At 34.8% G+C, this 13,341-nt stretch overlaps 1 protein-coding gene across 1 annotated transcript; it reads left to right on the top strand.

The window, feature by feature from the left end:
• The first annotated feature begins 3,409 nt into the window (after positions 1-3,409).
• Positions 3,410-12,526, top strand: LOC105798185 (structural maintenance of chromosomes protein 4). Its single transcript, XM_012628159.2, has 28 exons — positions 3,410-3,640; positions 4,446-4,535; positions 4,697-4,798; positions 5,035-5,211; positions 5,295-5,425; positions 5,624-5,702; positions 5,791-5,948; positions 6,034-6,109; positions 6,314-6,442; positions 6,519-6,663; positions 6,847-6,977; positions 7,575-7,727; positions 7,840-8,029; positions 8,408-8,541; positions 8,917-9,075; positions 9,315-9,623; positions 9,705-9,881; positions 10,096-10,179; positions 10,264-10,473; positions 10,573-10,662; positions 10,901-11,022; positions 11,094-11,249; positions 11,343-11,450; positions 11,538-11,598; positions 11,692-11,826; positions 11,905-11,992; positions 12,084-12,156; positions 12,238-12,526. The coding sequence occupies exons 1-28, from the start codon at positions 3,491-3,493 to the stop codon at positions 12,356-12,358; spliced, it is 3,738 nt and encodes a 1,245-aa protein (XP_012483613.1). The 5' UTR covers positions 3,410-3,490; the 3' UTR covers positions 12,359-12,526.
• The last annotated feature ends 815 nt before the right edge of the window (positions 12,527-13,341 follow it).

The raw sequence follows: 13,341 nt of genomic DNA, 5'->3' as shown, positions 1-13,341 counted from the left end.
GATACCACACAGTTGAATTTAAAGAATTCGAAGAGCACGATCTGTTGGTGGGAGTAGTCACAGCATCAGCGGGGGTACTCGCATGAGAACAGCAGTGAGTGCAAAAAGAGACTGAAGGCTCCTGAAACTGATGACAATGAGCCTGTAAATGTTGGTCAGAGACTCCCTCAAAACTCCCATCAAAACGATAATAGCACTTTTGAACAGTATGACCAACTCGTCCACATAACTGACATTGAGGTTTAGAATGGTTGAACTTCCTTCCTCGACCTCGACCTCGAGAAAACCTACCATTGCCTCTGTAAGAAGTTCTTGCTCCCCTATCACTCTTACTGCTAGTGTCATCAGTATTTCCATGCTGCTGAACAAGATTAGCCTAAAAAGAGACATTCGAAAGAAGCTCTTGTTGTCGAGCTTCACAATCAGTGAGCATTTCTGCAAAAAGATCAAGAGGAACCCTCATTGCAGATGCTACCACTCGAATGGATTCAAACTCCACAGGCAGAGCAATAAGAATAATGCTAATCTGCTCTTGCTCAGACACATCATTTCCTGCAACTGTAAGTGTATCACACAAACTTTTAATTTTTGCCAAGTATTCTTTCATAGTCAACTGACCCTTTTTCTGAGAATACAAGGAATGACGCAAGGTGGAAACTGTTAAGCTCGACTTTGAAGCAAAACGACGTGTAACCATACTCCAAATATCAAAGCTAGTTCGAGCATTAGTGAGATGAACCAAGATCTCATCACAAATGGTGGACAACAACCAAGAGGCTAATAATTTGTCTTGTTGTTTATGAAACAAGAAATCAAGATTGGGAACAAGATTACCTTTTGTATCAGCAATAGACTGTGGATAAATATTTACAGTACCAAGAACAAACTCATGGAGGCCATAACCTTCAAGAATTAATAAAATTTGTTGCTTCCACAAAAGAAAATAACGTTCACCAAGTTTCACAGTGTCATGCTTCGAAAACTGTTGAATCTTTCTTAGAGAAGCAATGCTAGGACCGGAGGAACCATCAGCAGGAACCTCGTTGTTATACGACTGACGATTCTGAGATTCATTTCCAGAAACAGCTTCAGTTGCCATGAAAAGAAAGAAAGAAAGAAAAAATTATATATTTCTAGCTCAGATACAATGATAGAAACATACATGCACGAGAAGGAATGAATGAATGAATTATTATTCATGAACAAGATATCAGCTGAACTACTAGCTTCCTATATTTAAAGAGTTTTACAAGTCTAACTAACACTTAATTGCTAACAACAACCTACTAACAACTAACAAAAACAATTAACTGCTATTTACTATTTTAACTATTATTTTACAACTCAATAACCTGGGACATCGACTATCGAGGAAGGCCATGTTAGCACTGGAGGAAGATGCGAGGAGTTTGGCAGTGTCAGAAGGAGACGAGAGGACTGATGGACATGGGGGACAGTTGAGAAAATGAAGCACCAAAAAGTATTTGAAGGAAATTTTCACAGATAAGAGCGGAAACAGAAGGAGTAATGGGGGAAGCAGGGCATATGAAAAGGCAAAAGAGGGGTCTGGCAGAAAGCTTTTGGAGACAGTGCAGGTAATTAATGGGAGATCCTCGAAAATGATAAAGGGTATTTAAGATTTTGAAAGCGATGGAGGCTACCTCAGATAATGATGCTTGGCATTGGGGGTATCAAAATGGGCTTGGTGGGCTTAAGAAAATTTAGGTTTGGGCTAGGTTTAGGTTATTTTTTCTTCTTTAACTTTTGTAATGAATTTTGGGCCAGGGCCCATTTTTAATACAAAATTCTAGATTTTACTTTAAAAAAACTACAAATTATGCCATTAGTGTTGTCATTTTTCTTTAAAAGCATGCACTTAACCCTTTTTTTTTGGTAATTGTGACATGCTAGCATTTTGAGGGTATTTGCTTGGTGCTTCTTTCATAAAGCAATTCTTGATATAGATTATAAGCGCCTTTTGTTGGGTTGCAAAAAAAAAAAAAGTTAGCAAATCTGCATAATAACTTATTTCACGTTTTAATTTTAAACTTTAAATTTGTATTATTTGCTAAATTATCTCAAAATAGATAAAAAATTAATGTTTGTTAATTTTACTAATGAAAAATTTACATGACAGTCCATGTAAATCATATAAAATGATATTTTGGCAATTAATTAATTTTAAAATTTTATACTTTTAAAAATAATTTTAATAAAATTTTAATTTCTTAAAATTTAAAAATTAAATTATTATTGACATGACATCTACATGGCAATCCACGTGTATACCACGTCAAAAAGTTGACAAATATTAAATTTTCTATCCATTTTAGAGTGATTTGACAAATAACACGATTTAAGGGTCAAAAGAGACGAAAAATTAAATAGAAGAGTAAAATAATTTTTATAAAATTAAAGGACCAAATAGATAATTATGCCTTCTTGATATATAACTAAGTCGTAGATGAATACCATTTCAAATGAATGTGATTTCTATCTCAATCATAACATTGTTTTATCATGCAAACTTTCATGAAAAGAAAAGAAAAAAAAGGAGAAAAGAGAAAAAGAAAGAGGAAAAGAAAACAAAAGACAAAGTTAAAAGAAAAAGAATTAAATTGTTAAAAAATGTATAGGGATTAGTTGTATAATGTAACTTGAAATGATGATATTAATGTCATACTTTAATTTACCGTTATATCGGTAATGCTAATTAAGGGGCCAAAAGTATTTACCTTTTTTTTTTTTGCCAATATATTGTTTGGGAATCCAATTGACTAAGAAAACTAGCCATGATACAAAAGTTGAATTGTTCACCAATTTAGTTCATTTTGTCATTTTAGTCCTCAACCTTCTAAATTTGGTTAAATTATTATTTTTTGTTGGATGCAAAAGTTGATTGAATTGTTAAAATTTTAATGGCACTATGTGACGACTCACATGATAGTCCATGTATACTTCGTAAAAAATATTTTTTAAAAATTCAACAAATTATAAAAGGCTCATTTTTTAAAATGTATTCACATCAACAATGAAGTACACGTGGATTGTCACATGTGTTACCACACTAGTGCTATTACAATCTTAGTTTTCAGTGAGCTTTTCTGTCCAACAAGAACTCAAGAAGTAATTTGACTAAAATTTGAAGGTTGAGAACCAAAGTGATCCATAAAAAAGATTAGGACTAAAGTGAGAAAATGAGTAAACATTAAGAGCTAAAATTGTCATTATGCCTTAAAAAATAAACAATGTGGGTTTTATTTTTGCAATGTGCAAGTTTCAGAAGCTTATTAATGGTCAAAAGGGCCGAACGAAGGCCCATTTATGTTTTTTCATTTCAAATTCCCGCTAAAATATCCCTTTTGAAATTTCGCTCAAATACTTTTTAAACTTTTTCATCTTCCTTTTAATTGTTTATTCCATCAACTCGTCTCGAAGTCTCAAACCGATTCAACAGCAGCGAGTTGACTCAGTAGCCGCTCATTTCCGTATGGGGATGGAAACGAAGGATGAGTTCGCGACTCGCGAACCAGACCGGGCCCAAGTGGGATCTCGAGGACCGAGGTTAGTAATTAACGAGATGGTGATGAGGAACTTCAAGTCTTATGCCGGTGAACAGCGCGTCGGTCCCTTTCACAAGGTTATATTTTCTTTTATCGTTTAATTTTGATAGTTTTTGTTTGGTTTCTAGTAAAGTTTGGAAATTGAGAAGGAAAATTGCAAAATTTATGTAATAATTCCGCGGACTCAACTTGGATTAGCTTTTCCTTTCGTTATTTCGTTTTTTTTTTCTTTTGAGAAAATGAAGAACTGAGAAGGAAGTTAAAAATTGCATGACTTCAACTCGAATAGCTTTCTTTTTTTTCTCCTTTTTGTTGTAATTTTAACGGTTTCCTTTTGGTTACTGAGAAAGCACTGGAAATCGAGAAAGAAATTGCAGATTGATGAACATTTCAAAAATTTATATTTTCGATTACTTTTTTTTTTTTTATAGATAGATGTAGAAAGTAAGCTTTTAGTTTGTTTGTTAGTAGTCTAACTCCTGCTTGGTTGCCGATAAAAAAAAATGTAAAATGAGAAAGAAAATAAAAATGATATGATAATTGCACGAATTGAATTTGAGATAATTTATTTTTTCTGTTATTAGTGTTTCCTTCTTTTGGTTGCGAGAAAGAGGTAGAAAATTGAGTGGGAAGTTGCTAGTCTATATGACAAGTTCAAAAATTTAACTCAAATTATGACTTTTTCAAATAATTAGCTTTCGTATTTCAAGTCTTAGTTTCTTTAAGTTTGTTCACTGTACTATTGAGTAAGCTAAAAAGATATCATTTTGTCCTCAAATTGTACTTTTCATCTTAGGAATTTAATATCTCTTCCACTGACTATAAACTTTAACTCTTTCTCTCTGTTCCCCCTGATTTATTTTCTTGTTCGATGAAATTTAGAGCTTTTCTGCTGTGGTTGGGCCAAATGGAAGTGGTAAAAGCAATGTGATAGATGCCATGCTTTTTGTATTTGGGAAGAGAGCAAAGCAGGTAGTTTTTATTAGCAATATTCTATTATTTGGGTATTTATCTTCTTTTTTGTTCCTTTGTAGCTACAATGGTACTTCTAATCATATACCTGGCAGTACTTTTTGAAGATTTCCCTTTTTCTATATCCTTTCGTGCTTGATTTTGCTGATCTACTTGTGCAGATGCGGCTTAATAAAGTTTCTGAGCTTATTCACAATTCAACTAATCATCAAAATCTTGATAGTGCTGGTGTTTCTGTTCATTTTCAGGAGATTATTGATCTGGTGAGTCTTTTTCATTTTGTTTTTCTTGATTTTGTGTGTAGCCTTTTCACTTAGTGAGCGAGTAGTTATAAACAGAGGTTTTGGGAAGCTAAATGCTGCATATTTTTTCTATGCGCTTAATCTGCAAGACCCTTGAGTTTTAAATCATTCAATTTCACTGTTTTATGTCCCAATATCATGGAACTTAAGAATCTTGAGGTGGTGCTACTTTGGAACTAACTCTCTACTGACTGCAGGATGACGGGACATATGAAGCTGTTCCAGGAAGTGAATTTGTTATTTCGCGGGTTGCATTTCGGGATAACTCATCCAAATATTACATCAATAACCGTGCTAGTAACTTTACAGAAGTTACAAAGAAATTGAAAGGGAAAGGAGTTGATCTTGACAACAATCGGTTTCTTATTCTTCAGGTTCAGTATATTCAAAAGGTCTAATATTTAGAAATTTCAAGTTCTTGTTCTACTTTTATTCATGTTTTACCAGTTATTATCAGGGTGAGGTTGAGCAAATTTCGCTCATGAAGCCAAAAGCACAAGGGCCTCATGATGAAGGTTTCCTTGAATATTTGGAGGACATAATAGGAACAAACAAATATGTTGAAAAGATTGACGAATCATCTAAGGAGTGAGTATTTTTCCTGTGTACACAGAATGTTTTGCTATTTTTGACACTAGTACTCGAGACCTTTTAACCTGTTTTCGATCACCTTGTTTGCTAGTAGCTACCAAGACAGTCCACCATAGTGAATAGATTACTAGTTACTGTCTTCTAGACTTGTATATGTCTAACACTATTTCATGTTGTTTTCCTTTTTGCTTCCAGGTTAGAAAGTCTCAATGAAAAACGATCAGGTGTTGTGCAAATGGTTAAATTAGCAGAGAAAGAAAGAGATAGCTTGGAGGTTTGTTAATGATGCTATTTTCCCCTTTTTTTAAATTGGTATCGTCTATAATATATGTACTTGAACTGTTATATTTTCTGTGCAATAGGATGTTAAGAATGAGGCAGAAGCGTACATGTTGAAAGAGCTTTCTCTCCTGAAATGGCAAGAGAAAGCTGCAAAATTGGCCCATGAAGATACCAGTTTGAAAATGGTAGAATTACGAGAAAACGTGTCCAACGTAGAAGAAAATTTGAAGAATAAAAGGTTGTTCTGTTTAAGATATGCATTCAGTATTCATATCTATGCTTCAATATGTAATTATGATTTCAGTTACGATGTCCTAATTCAGGGAAGAGATTCAGGAGAGCAGTAAGAGGTTGAAGGAGATTGAGTCTGTGCATAACAAGCACCTGATAAGAAAAGAGGTTCGCATTTGATTGGTGTATGCTTCACAGTGATATGCTTATGGAAATATTTTAACTTGATGAGTATTATGTTCCTTATTAGATAATGGTTTTGAGTACAAATGCGTTAGGCAGTTTATGTGGTTATTACGTTAGCTTTATCCTTCTGAATTGGCTTATTGAAATAATGAGCTGAGTAGTTTTTTTCTTTTTGTAAATAATTAGGAACTTGATAATGATTTGAGAACCTGTAAGGAAGAATTCAAGGAGTTTGAAAGGCAGGATGTAAAATACAGGGAAGATTTGAAGCATATGAAACAGAAGCTAAAGAAACTAGAGGATAAACTTGAAAAGGTTCTTGAAAGATCTGATTTACTTAAATTAAGTTGATAGCTTCACGAGTACAACTTATTTTGTCTTCATATTCCAGGATTCTTCAAAAATTGAGGATGTGTCAAAGGAGTGTGAGAACTCAAAAAATCTTATCCCAAAACTTGAGGAGAACATTCCGAAGCTCCAAAAGCTTTTGCTGGATGAGGAGAAAGTCCTAGAAGAAATGAAAGAGAATTCTAAAGGTAACATAATCTCCTTGGACTCTTATTATTTAGAAATTTTATTAGGCTGTGGGAATAAAGTCGACATTCCCGCCTTCTTAAAAATGACGTAATCTTATTTAGATAGAAATAATGTTTAGCTGTGTTCTTTTGTGCTCATGGTCATTTGCAATCTGGTTAACTGTTATTTTTTATAATGGGCAGTTGAAACTGAGAAATATCGCTCTGAGCTTTCAAAGGTTCGTGCTGAATTAGAACCTTGGGAAAAGGAGTTGATTGTGCATAAGGGAAAGCTTGAAGTTGCTCACACTGAACGTAACCTTCTAACTCAAAAGGTGTGGCTATATATTGCTCTTCACTTGCTAACTAGCTTGATAAACTTCTGAGATTCTAGTTATCCTTCTCCCTCAATCTTAAATATTGTGATTTTTTCTTTCTTTCTTCTCTTAGTTATTGGAAGGGAAGTAAAATGTATCGTACTTCTTTTATACCATGAAAGTGTTTTTCCTCCATAAAATTAAGTTTAATAACTTTGCATCATTAAGTAGCTGTTTCTGGAGGTTTTTATTAGAGAGGCCAAACATGCATCATTTGAAACCCAAAGCAGCAAGTTAGAGTCCTTTTCCTGTAGTTAATGTGATCGAACTGTATTACCAGTAGAAGTAAAATGAATATTCATAAGCAGTTACAATGAAATTCTTTTATTCAAAGTTTCTTTGATTCTACCCGGCTGCTAAAGACTGCTGTGTTATCTCATTTGTTGCAAAGATGCAGATGCCAACCGTGGAGGATAGTTTGAGACACCTTGGTTGCTCATGACTTCGCATTCTAATTTTGCATTTTTTCCTGCATTATTATTCTTAGGGAGTTTTGTGTGACTTTGTTGGAGAAAGATACAAAAGATGGCTTAATTTGAATGTTGATTCTTTCAGCATGAAGCTGCTAATACAGCTTTTAAGGATGCTCAAAAAGAGATGGACAACATATTGGGAAAAACTGAAACTATAACTGCTGCCGTTAAAGATAAGCAAACTGATCTGGAAAAGAACAAGCTTGGAGCATTGGAAGCACGCAAATTGGAACAGGTTCCTGATTCCACGATAACTTGGTTGATTTAGGGCTTTCTTTTAGGCTAATTTTCTTGTCCAAATTCTTTTTCCATGATGATATATGTTGTGAACAACCTATGTTTTGCAGACATGCATCAAAGAACAAGAAGCATTGATTCCTCTTGAACAAGCGGCAAGAGAGAAGTTTGCAGAACTGAAGTCAGTGCTTGATTCTGAGAAGAGCCAGGGATCAGTTCTAAAAGCGATTTTGCAGGCTAAAGAATCCAAACAAATTGAGGGAATATATGGCAGGATGGGTGATTTAGGTGCTATTGATGGTGAGCTTCTCCATTCTGTCAAATTATCTTCTATTAGCTCTTGCCATCTTTCCCAGATTCAGGGATCAATAGTTGCTGTCTGCTGGAACTCTTTGCGTCTTTATTTGTTAAAATGCCTGGATTTGCATGCACATGTAGTGCTATTCCTTTCTGTTTCTATCTCTCCACTTCCCTCCTGCTCTCCCTTCATTCTTTCCTTCTTATTGCTCCCTGTATATTTATTTTGATTTAATCCATAGAACTATAAACAAATTTTTTTGTTGCGGACCCTTCTTTTCTAGTCATTTAGTTGTGTTCTATGGTGTTTAATACATTAATATCATCACTCATCATCTCATATTTTCCTATGATATTTAAAAGTTATTGGTTGTCTTGCAGCAAAGTATGATGTTGCCATCTCAACTGCATGTCCTGGACTTGATTATATTGTGGTGGAAACCACTGCTGCAGCACAAGCATGTGTTGAACTACTCCGTAGGGAGCAACTTGGTATTGCAACGTTCATGATTCTGGTATGAGCTGTCCTTGGAGAGAATGTACTTAATATGTTCTTACCTAAGTGAACATAGCTTTCTGCCCTGTCTGATTTCTGATAGTGATCTTAGAATCTAAATGCAGGCTAAAATTTTGTATAGGCTATACATGCCAGTTGAGCGTATTTTCTATAGTTTAATAACTTTGGCAAGAAATCTGACAATAGATGCATTGGATGGAGATTTACCTATTTCATGCCGTAAAAGTTTGTAATATTTCATGTGTTATATAGTGGATAATAGCTGTGCAGTTGCCATATGTGATCACCTTGAACTTGCATAACTGGGATTTGTCGTGTTTAAGTTATTGGCTCTTAATTTGATCTTGACTTTCATTTATCTTGACTAATGCAGGAGAAACAGCTTGACCTTCTAGAGAGGTCAAAGGAGAAAGTAAGAACCCCTGAGGGAGTTCCACGTCTCTATGACTTGATTAAAGTTCAGGATGAAAGAATAAAACTTGCTTTCTATGCTGCCTTGGGTAACACCATTGTAGCAAAGGATCTTGATCAGGTGGATACCCGTTTCTCCATTATTAAGCAGACTGCCAAATAATTTATTTCATGTGTTACATGATAACAGTCAAATATCTGCAAAAATTTCAGAGTTTAGATGAGAATTTAGAGGGGCATATGAGATTTTAGATAATGGCAGCAGACATGTGGTTGTTATATAAGGAAACTCTATGTACTATTTCAGTCAAATTCCATTTCTACATTAGTAGGAACTGAAGCATTCTCTTTTGAGTTCAGGCAACACGTATAGCATATGGTGGAAACAAAGAATTTCGACGTGTGGTAACACTTGATGGTGCTCTATTTGAAAAATCTGGTACCATGAGCGGAGGAGGAAGCAAGCCACGTGGTGGTAAGATGGGGACATCTATTCGAGCTGCCAGTGTGTCTAGAGAAACTGTTGTTGCTGCTGAGAAGGAGCTTGCTAATATGGTTGATTCATTAAATAACATCAGGCAAAGAATTGCTGACGCAACAAGGCGCTACCAAGCCTCAGAGAAGGTAGTTGCAGAGTTGGATATGGAGATAGCTAAAAGCCAAAAAGAGGTATTCTCCGCAGTCAATTTTCCAAAGCTTATCATTTGTTAATTGGAGCTTCATGCAATATTTCTTCTTGTTCAAAAACAGGTTGACAGCTTGAATTCGGAATATAAATATCTTGAAAAGCAACTTGATTCCTTGGAGGCTGCATCACGGCCAAAGAAGGATGAAATTGATAGACTGGAGGAACTTAAGAAGATAATTTCTACAGAAGAAAAAGAGATTGATAGACTCATCCAAGGGTCTAAAAAGTTGAAGGAAAAGGTGGGTGAACGTTGGCTAATATATTTGAAACTAGAAACTTTGAGGTCAATTGGGATGCCAAAGTGCAAGCATCCTTCTGTATCCTTTGTGGTTTTTGTTTTGATCTATCATGGATCGATCTCTACATGTTTGCAATAATTACAAAAATTTAGGATGTAAAGTGCTCTATCAATTGATGCCACATTATTTACTGAAGCTTTTCCTCTGCTTTTAGGCTTCAGATCTGCAGAATAAAATAGAAAATGCTGGTGGTGAAAAGTTGAAAACACAAAAGTCCAAAGTTGAAAAGATACAATCTGTAAGTTCTGCATGACTCAGAATTCACAAATCCTTTTCTGGAATATTCTTTGTTAAATGATAATTCATGCTTCAAATTTTTTAGGATATTGACAAGAACAGCACAGAGATCAACCGTCACAAGGTTCAAATAGAGACTGGTGAGAAAATGGTGAAGAAATTAACAAAGGGGATTGAGGAATCAAAGAAGGAGAAAGAACGAATCATTGAGGGGAAGGATAAGATGCATGGCATGTTTAAAGAAATAGAGCAGAAGGCCTTTATAGTTCAAGATAATTATAAGAAAATGCAGAAGGTTTTTAAGTTTCTTCCTCTACCATTTCTTATTCCTTATGATAAAGATGTAAACACTGTGACCTTGTACAAATGCATGACTTGTTTCTCCTTTTAACAGGTAATCGATGAACATGGAGAAGTGCTGGAGAAGTCAAAATTGGAGTACGAAAAAGTGAAAAAGAATGTTGATCAGTTGCGTGCATCAGAGGTATTATGCCATCTAATGCTTCTTTTTTATTGGTTAGGCTTATCCTTAGGGTTGAGCAATCGGTTGGTTGACCGGCAACTGACCGACTTAACCTATTAAAACTGACAATTCTAAGTGAAACCAAAACCAAACACACATAAATGAATGACATCGATTAAATAAGTTGTCACTTTCATCTGACTTTCGCTCAGTGCTACTCATGCTTGTTGTTTTAACCATATCAATTTGTATTTCTCAGGTGGATGCTGACTTCAAGTTGCAAGACATGAAAAAGATGTATAAGGAATTAGAAATGAAGGGGAAGGGCTACAAGAAAAAGCTCAATGACTTGGAAATCAGTCTACAAAAGCATATGGAACAGTATGTGTTCTTATGGTTTTAAAAGTTGTCGGTTTTAAGTTGTAAATTACATTTTATCTTGTTGGTTGCAGGATACAGAAAGATCTTGTAGACACAGAAAAGCTTCAAGCAACTTTGGCTGATGAGACCTTGACTGAGGCCTGTGACCTAAAAAGGGCCCTTGAAATGGTGACTTTACTGGAGACACAGCTGAAAGAGATGAATCCCAACCTTGATTCAATATCAGAGTATGCGTTTTCTTTTTTTTGTTAGTCTTAAATGTTTCCAAAGTGTGATCCATTTTCCTCTATGAATGTCCACTAAAGTACTTGATATTATAGATATCGAAATAAGGTATCAGTGTACAATGAACGAGTTGATGATCTTAACACAGTTACCCAACAACGTGATGATATAAAGAAGCAATATGATGAGTTGAGAAAGAAAAGGTACGGGTATCCTCTCTGGTAAATTCTAAGTTACCCTTTCACCATCAAATCTCATTCAACTGAATCTTTTATAATTATGATATTCAGGTTGGATGAGTTCATGGCAGGATTCAATGCAATATCTTTGAAGTTAAAGGAGATGTATCAGGTTTGTCCTTCACACCATGCGAAAACTAAGGCCATTATTAGTACAATTCATTCCCTCATTTGTTATTGGCTTCTTACCAACTGAACCGAACAGATGATCACCCTCGGGGGAGATGCAGAACTTGAACTAGTGGACTCTTTGGATCCATTCTCGGAAGGTGTTGTTTTCAGTGTTCGACCTCCGAAGAAAAGCTGGAAGAACATTGCAAACTTATCGGGTGGTGAAAAGGTTTGCATCTCAATCTTGACTCTGCTTGCTATGCCAATGCTTCGTTTTTTCTTACTTTTCTTTCATGACTGATTCCAGACACTCAGCTCGTTAGCTCTGGTTTTTGCTCTTCATCATTACAAACCAACCCCACTTTATGTAATGGATGAAATTGATGCAGCTCTAGGTACATTTTTGACGAGATTATAAAGTCTTTCCCATTTCTTTTTTTTTCTCTAAAGTTCATTTTTAAGTATTCTTTATGGTATATACTCCAGATTTCAAGAATGTTTCCATTGTTGGACATTACGTCAAAGATCGGACAAAGGATGCACAGTTTATAATCATAAGGTACATTTATTTCCTCGAGTTGCTTATTAAATTCAAATCTCAATATATGTAACTCATTCCCAATGCTATGCCAAATGCCAGTTTGAGGAATAACATGTTTGAGTTGGCTGATCGACTTGTTGGAATCTACAAAACTGATAATTGTACAAAAAGCATTACAATCAATCCCAACAGCTTCGTGGTGTGCGAGAAAGCTGCATGATCATTCAAGTTAGATTTCTTTCCCTTATCATTTTGTTTTTCTCCGTAGCAAACTTAAACTACATATATATATTATGTATGAACATCTTGATATGTATTGTTTCCCCTGTAAATTGATTGATCACCTTTGGTTAATGATAGTGACAAGTAACTGTTTCCCCTTCTCTCATTCTCTCTCCATTGTTATTGTGCTAAAGATTTGATAACAGAGATTGTTTTGATGGATGAATAATTTCAAGAAAATGACACTTAGAGCAATGAATATCTTTTACCTCCATGTAAATCACCTTTCAGAATAGATAGCCTCACTACCTTGGATCCCTCCCTTGTTCTATATGTACATTTTGCTTTCGTGTCTATCATACATTAATGGCCATTTCTTTTTCATTGTTCATAAATACTTCTGATGAACATGTTGTATTGCATCTGGAACAATAAAAGAGATCTCATCGTTGCGACTTTCATTCTATATGATATACCTATATAATAATTTAATTTAACATATATTCTCTCCTTGTGGCTACGTAGCTAATCAGTGAATAAATGATGATATTCATTGCTCTTGGTGTCACCATTTCTTTGTTTCCATATGTTTGATAGCCTTTCATCAAAGCAAAACTTCTTCTAATGGCTGCCATTTCCTAGGAAAAAAATATATGAAAACGTTACAGGGGATGCAATTTCATGAATAATTTTACCATCATTATAAACAACATTCCGTATTTAAACATTTTCAAATAATATCAATCTTATTAATGCAACTTTGTTTAGGATGGACAGTATGTTTTATTTTCTCTACTTTGTTTTCATATCCACATGAACCTAACATACTTTGTGATTTGGTTGAATTCAATTATTATTAGCAGTTTCCATAAAAAAGAGGATTATTTGCAAATGAGTGAGAAGAGCATAAGACGAAGAGGCAAACAATGAGATAGAAGTGGTTTTAGTTTCAAAGATGTTTTTTTTTTCTTTTACATGTTT

Source organism: Gossypium raimondii, chromosome 9 (genome assembly GCF_025698545.1).
Source record: "Gossypium raimondii isolate GPD5lz chromosome 9, ASM2569854v1, whole genome shotgun sequence".
Lineage (NCBI taxonomy): Eukaryota > Viridiplantae > Streptophyta > Magnoliopsida > Malvales > Malvaceae > Gossypium > Gossypium raimondii.
This window is presented reverse-complemented; position numbering and strand designations above follow the sequence as displayed.

What these genes read in the sequence shown, in the direction of transcription:
- LOC105798185 (XM_012628159.2), top strand. Translation starts at nt 3,491, where the DNA reads ATGGGGATGGAAACGAAGGATGAGTTCGCGACTCGCGAACCAGACCGG. An exon ending in TAGAGGATAAACTTGAAAAG is followed by an intron (nt 6,443 to 6,518) that starts GTTCTTGAAAGA and finishes TTCATATTCCAG; the next exon opens with GATTCTTCAAAAATTGAGGA. An exon ending in TGATTTAGGTGCTATTGATG is followed by an intron (nt 8,030 to 8,407) that starts GTGAGCTTCTCC and finishes GTTGTCTTGCAG; the next exon opens with CAAAGTATGATGTTGCCATC.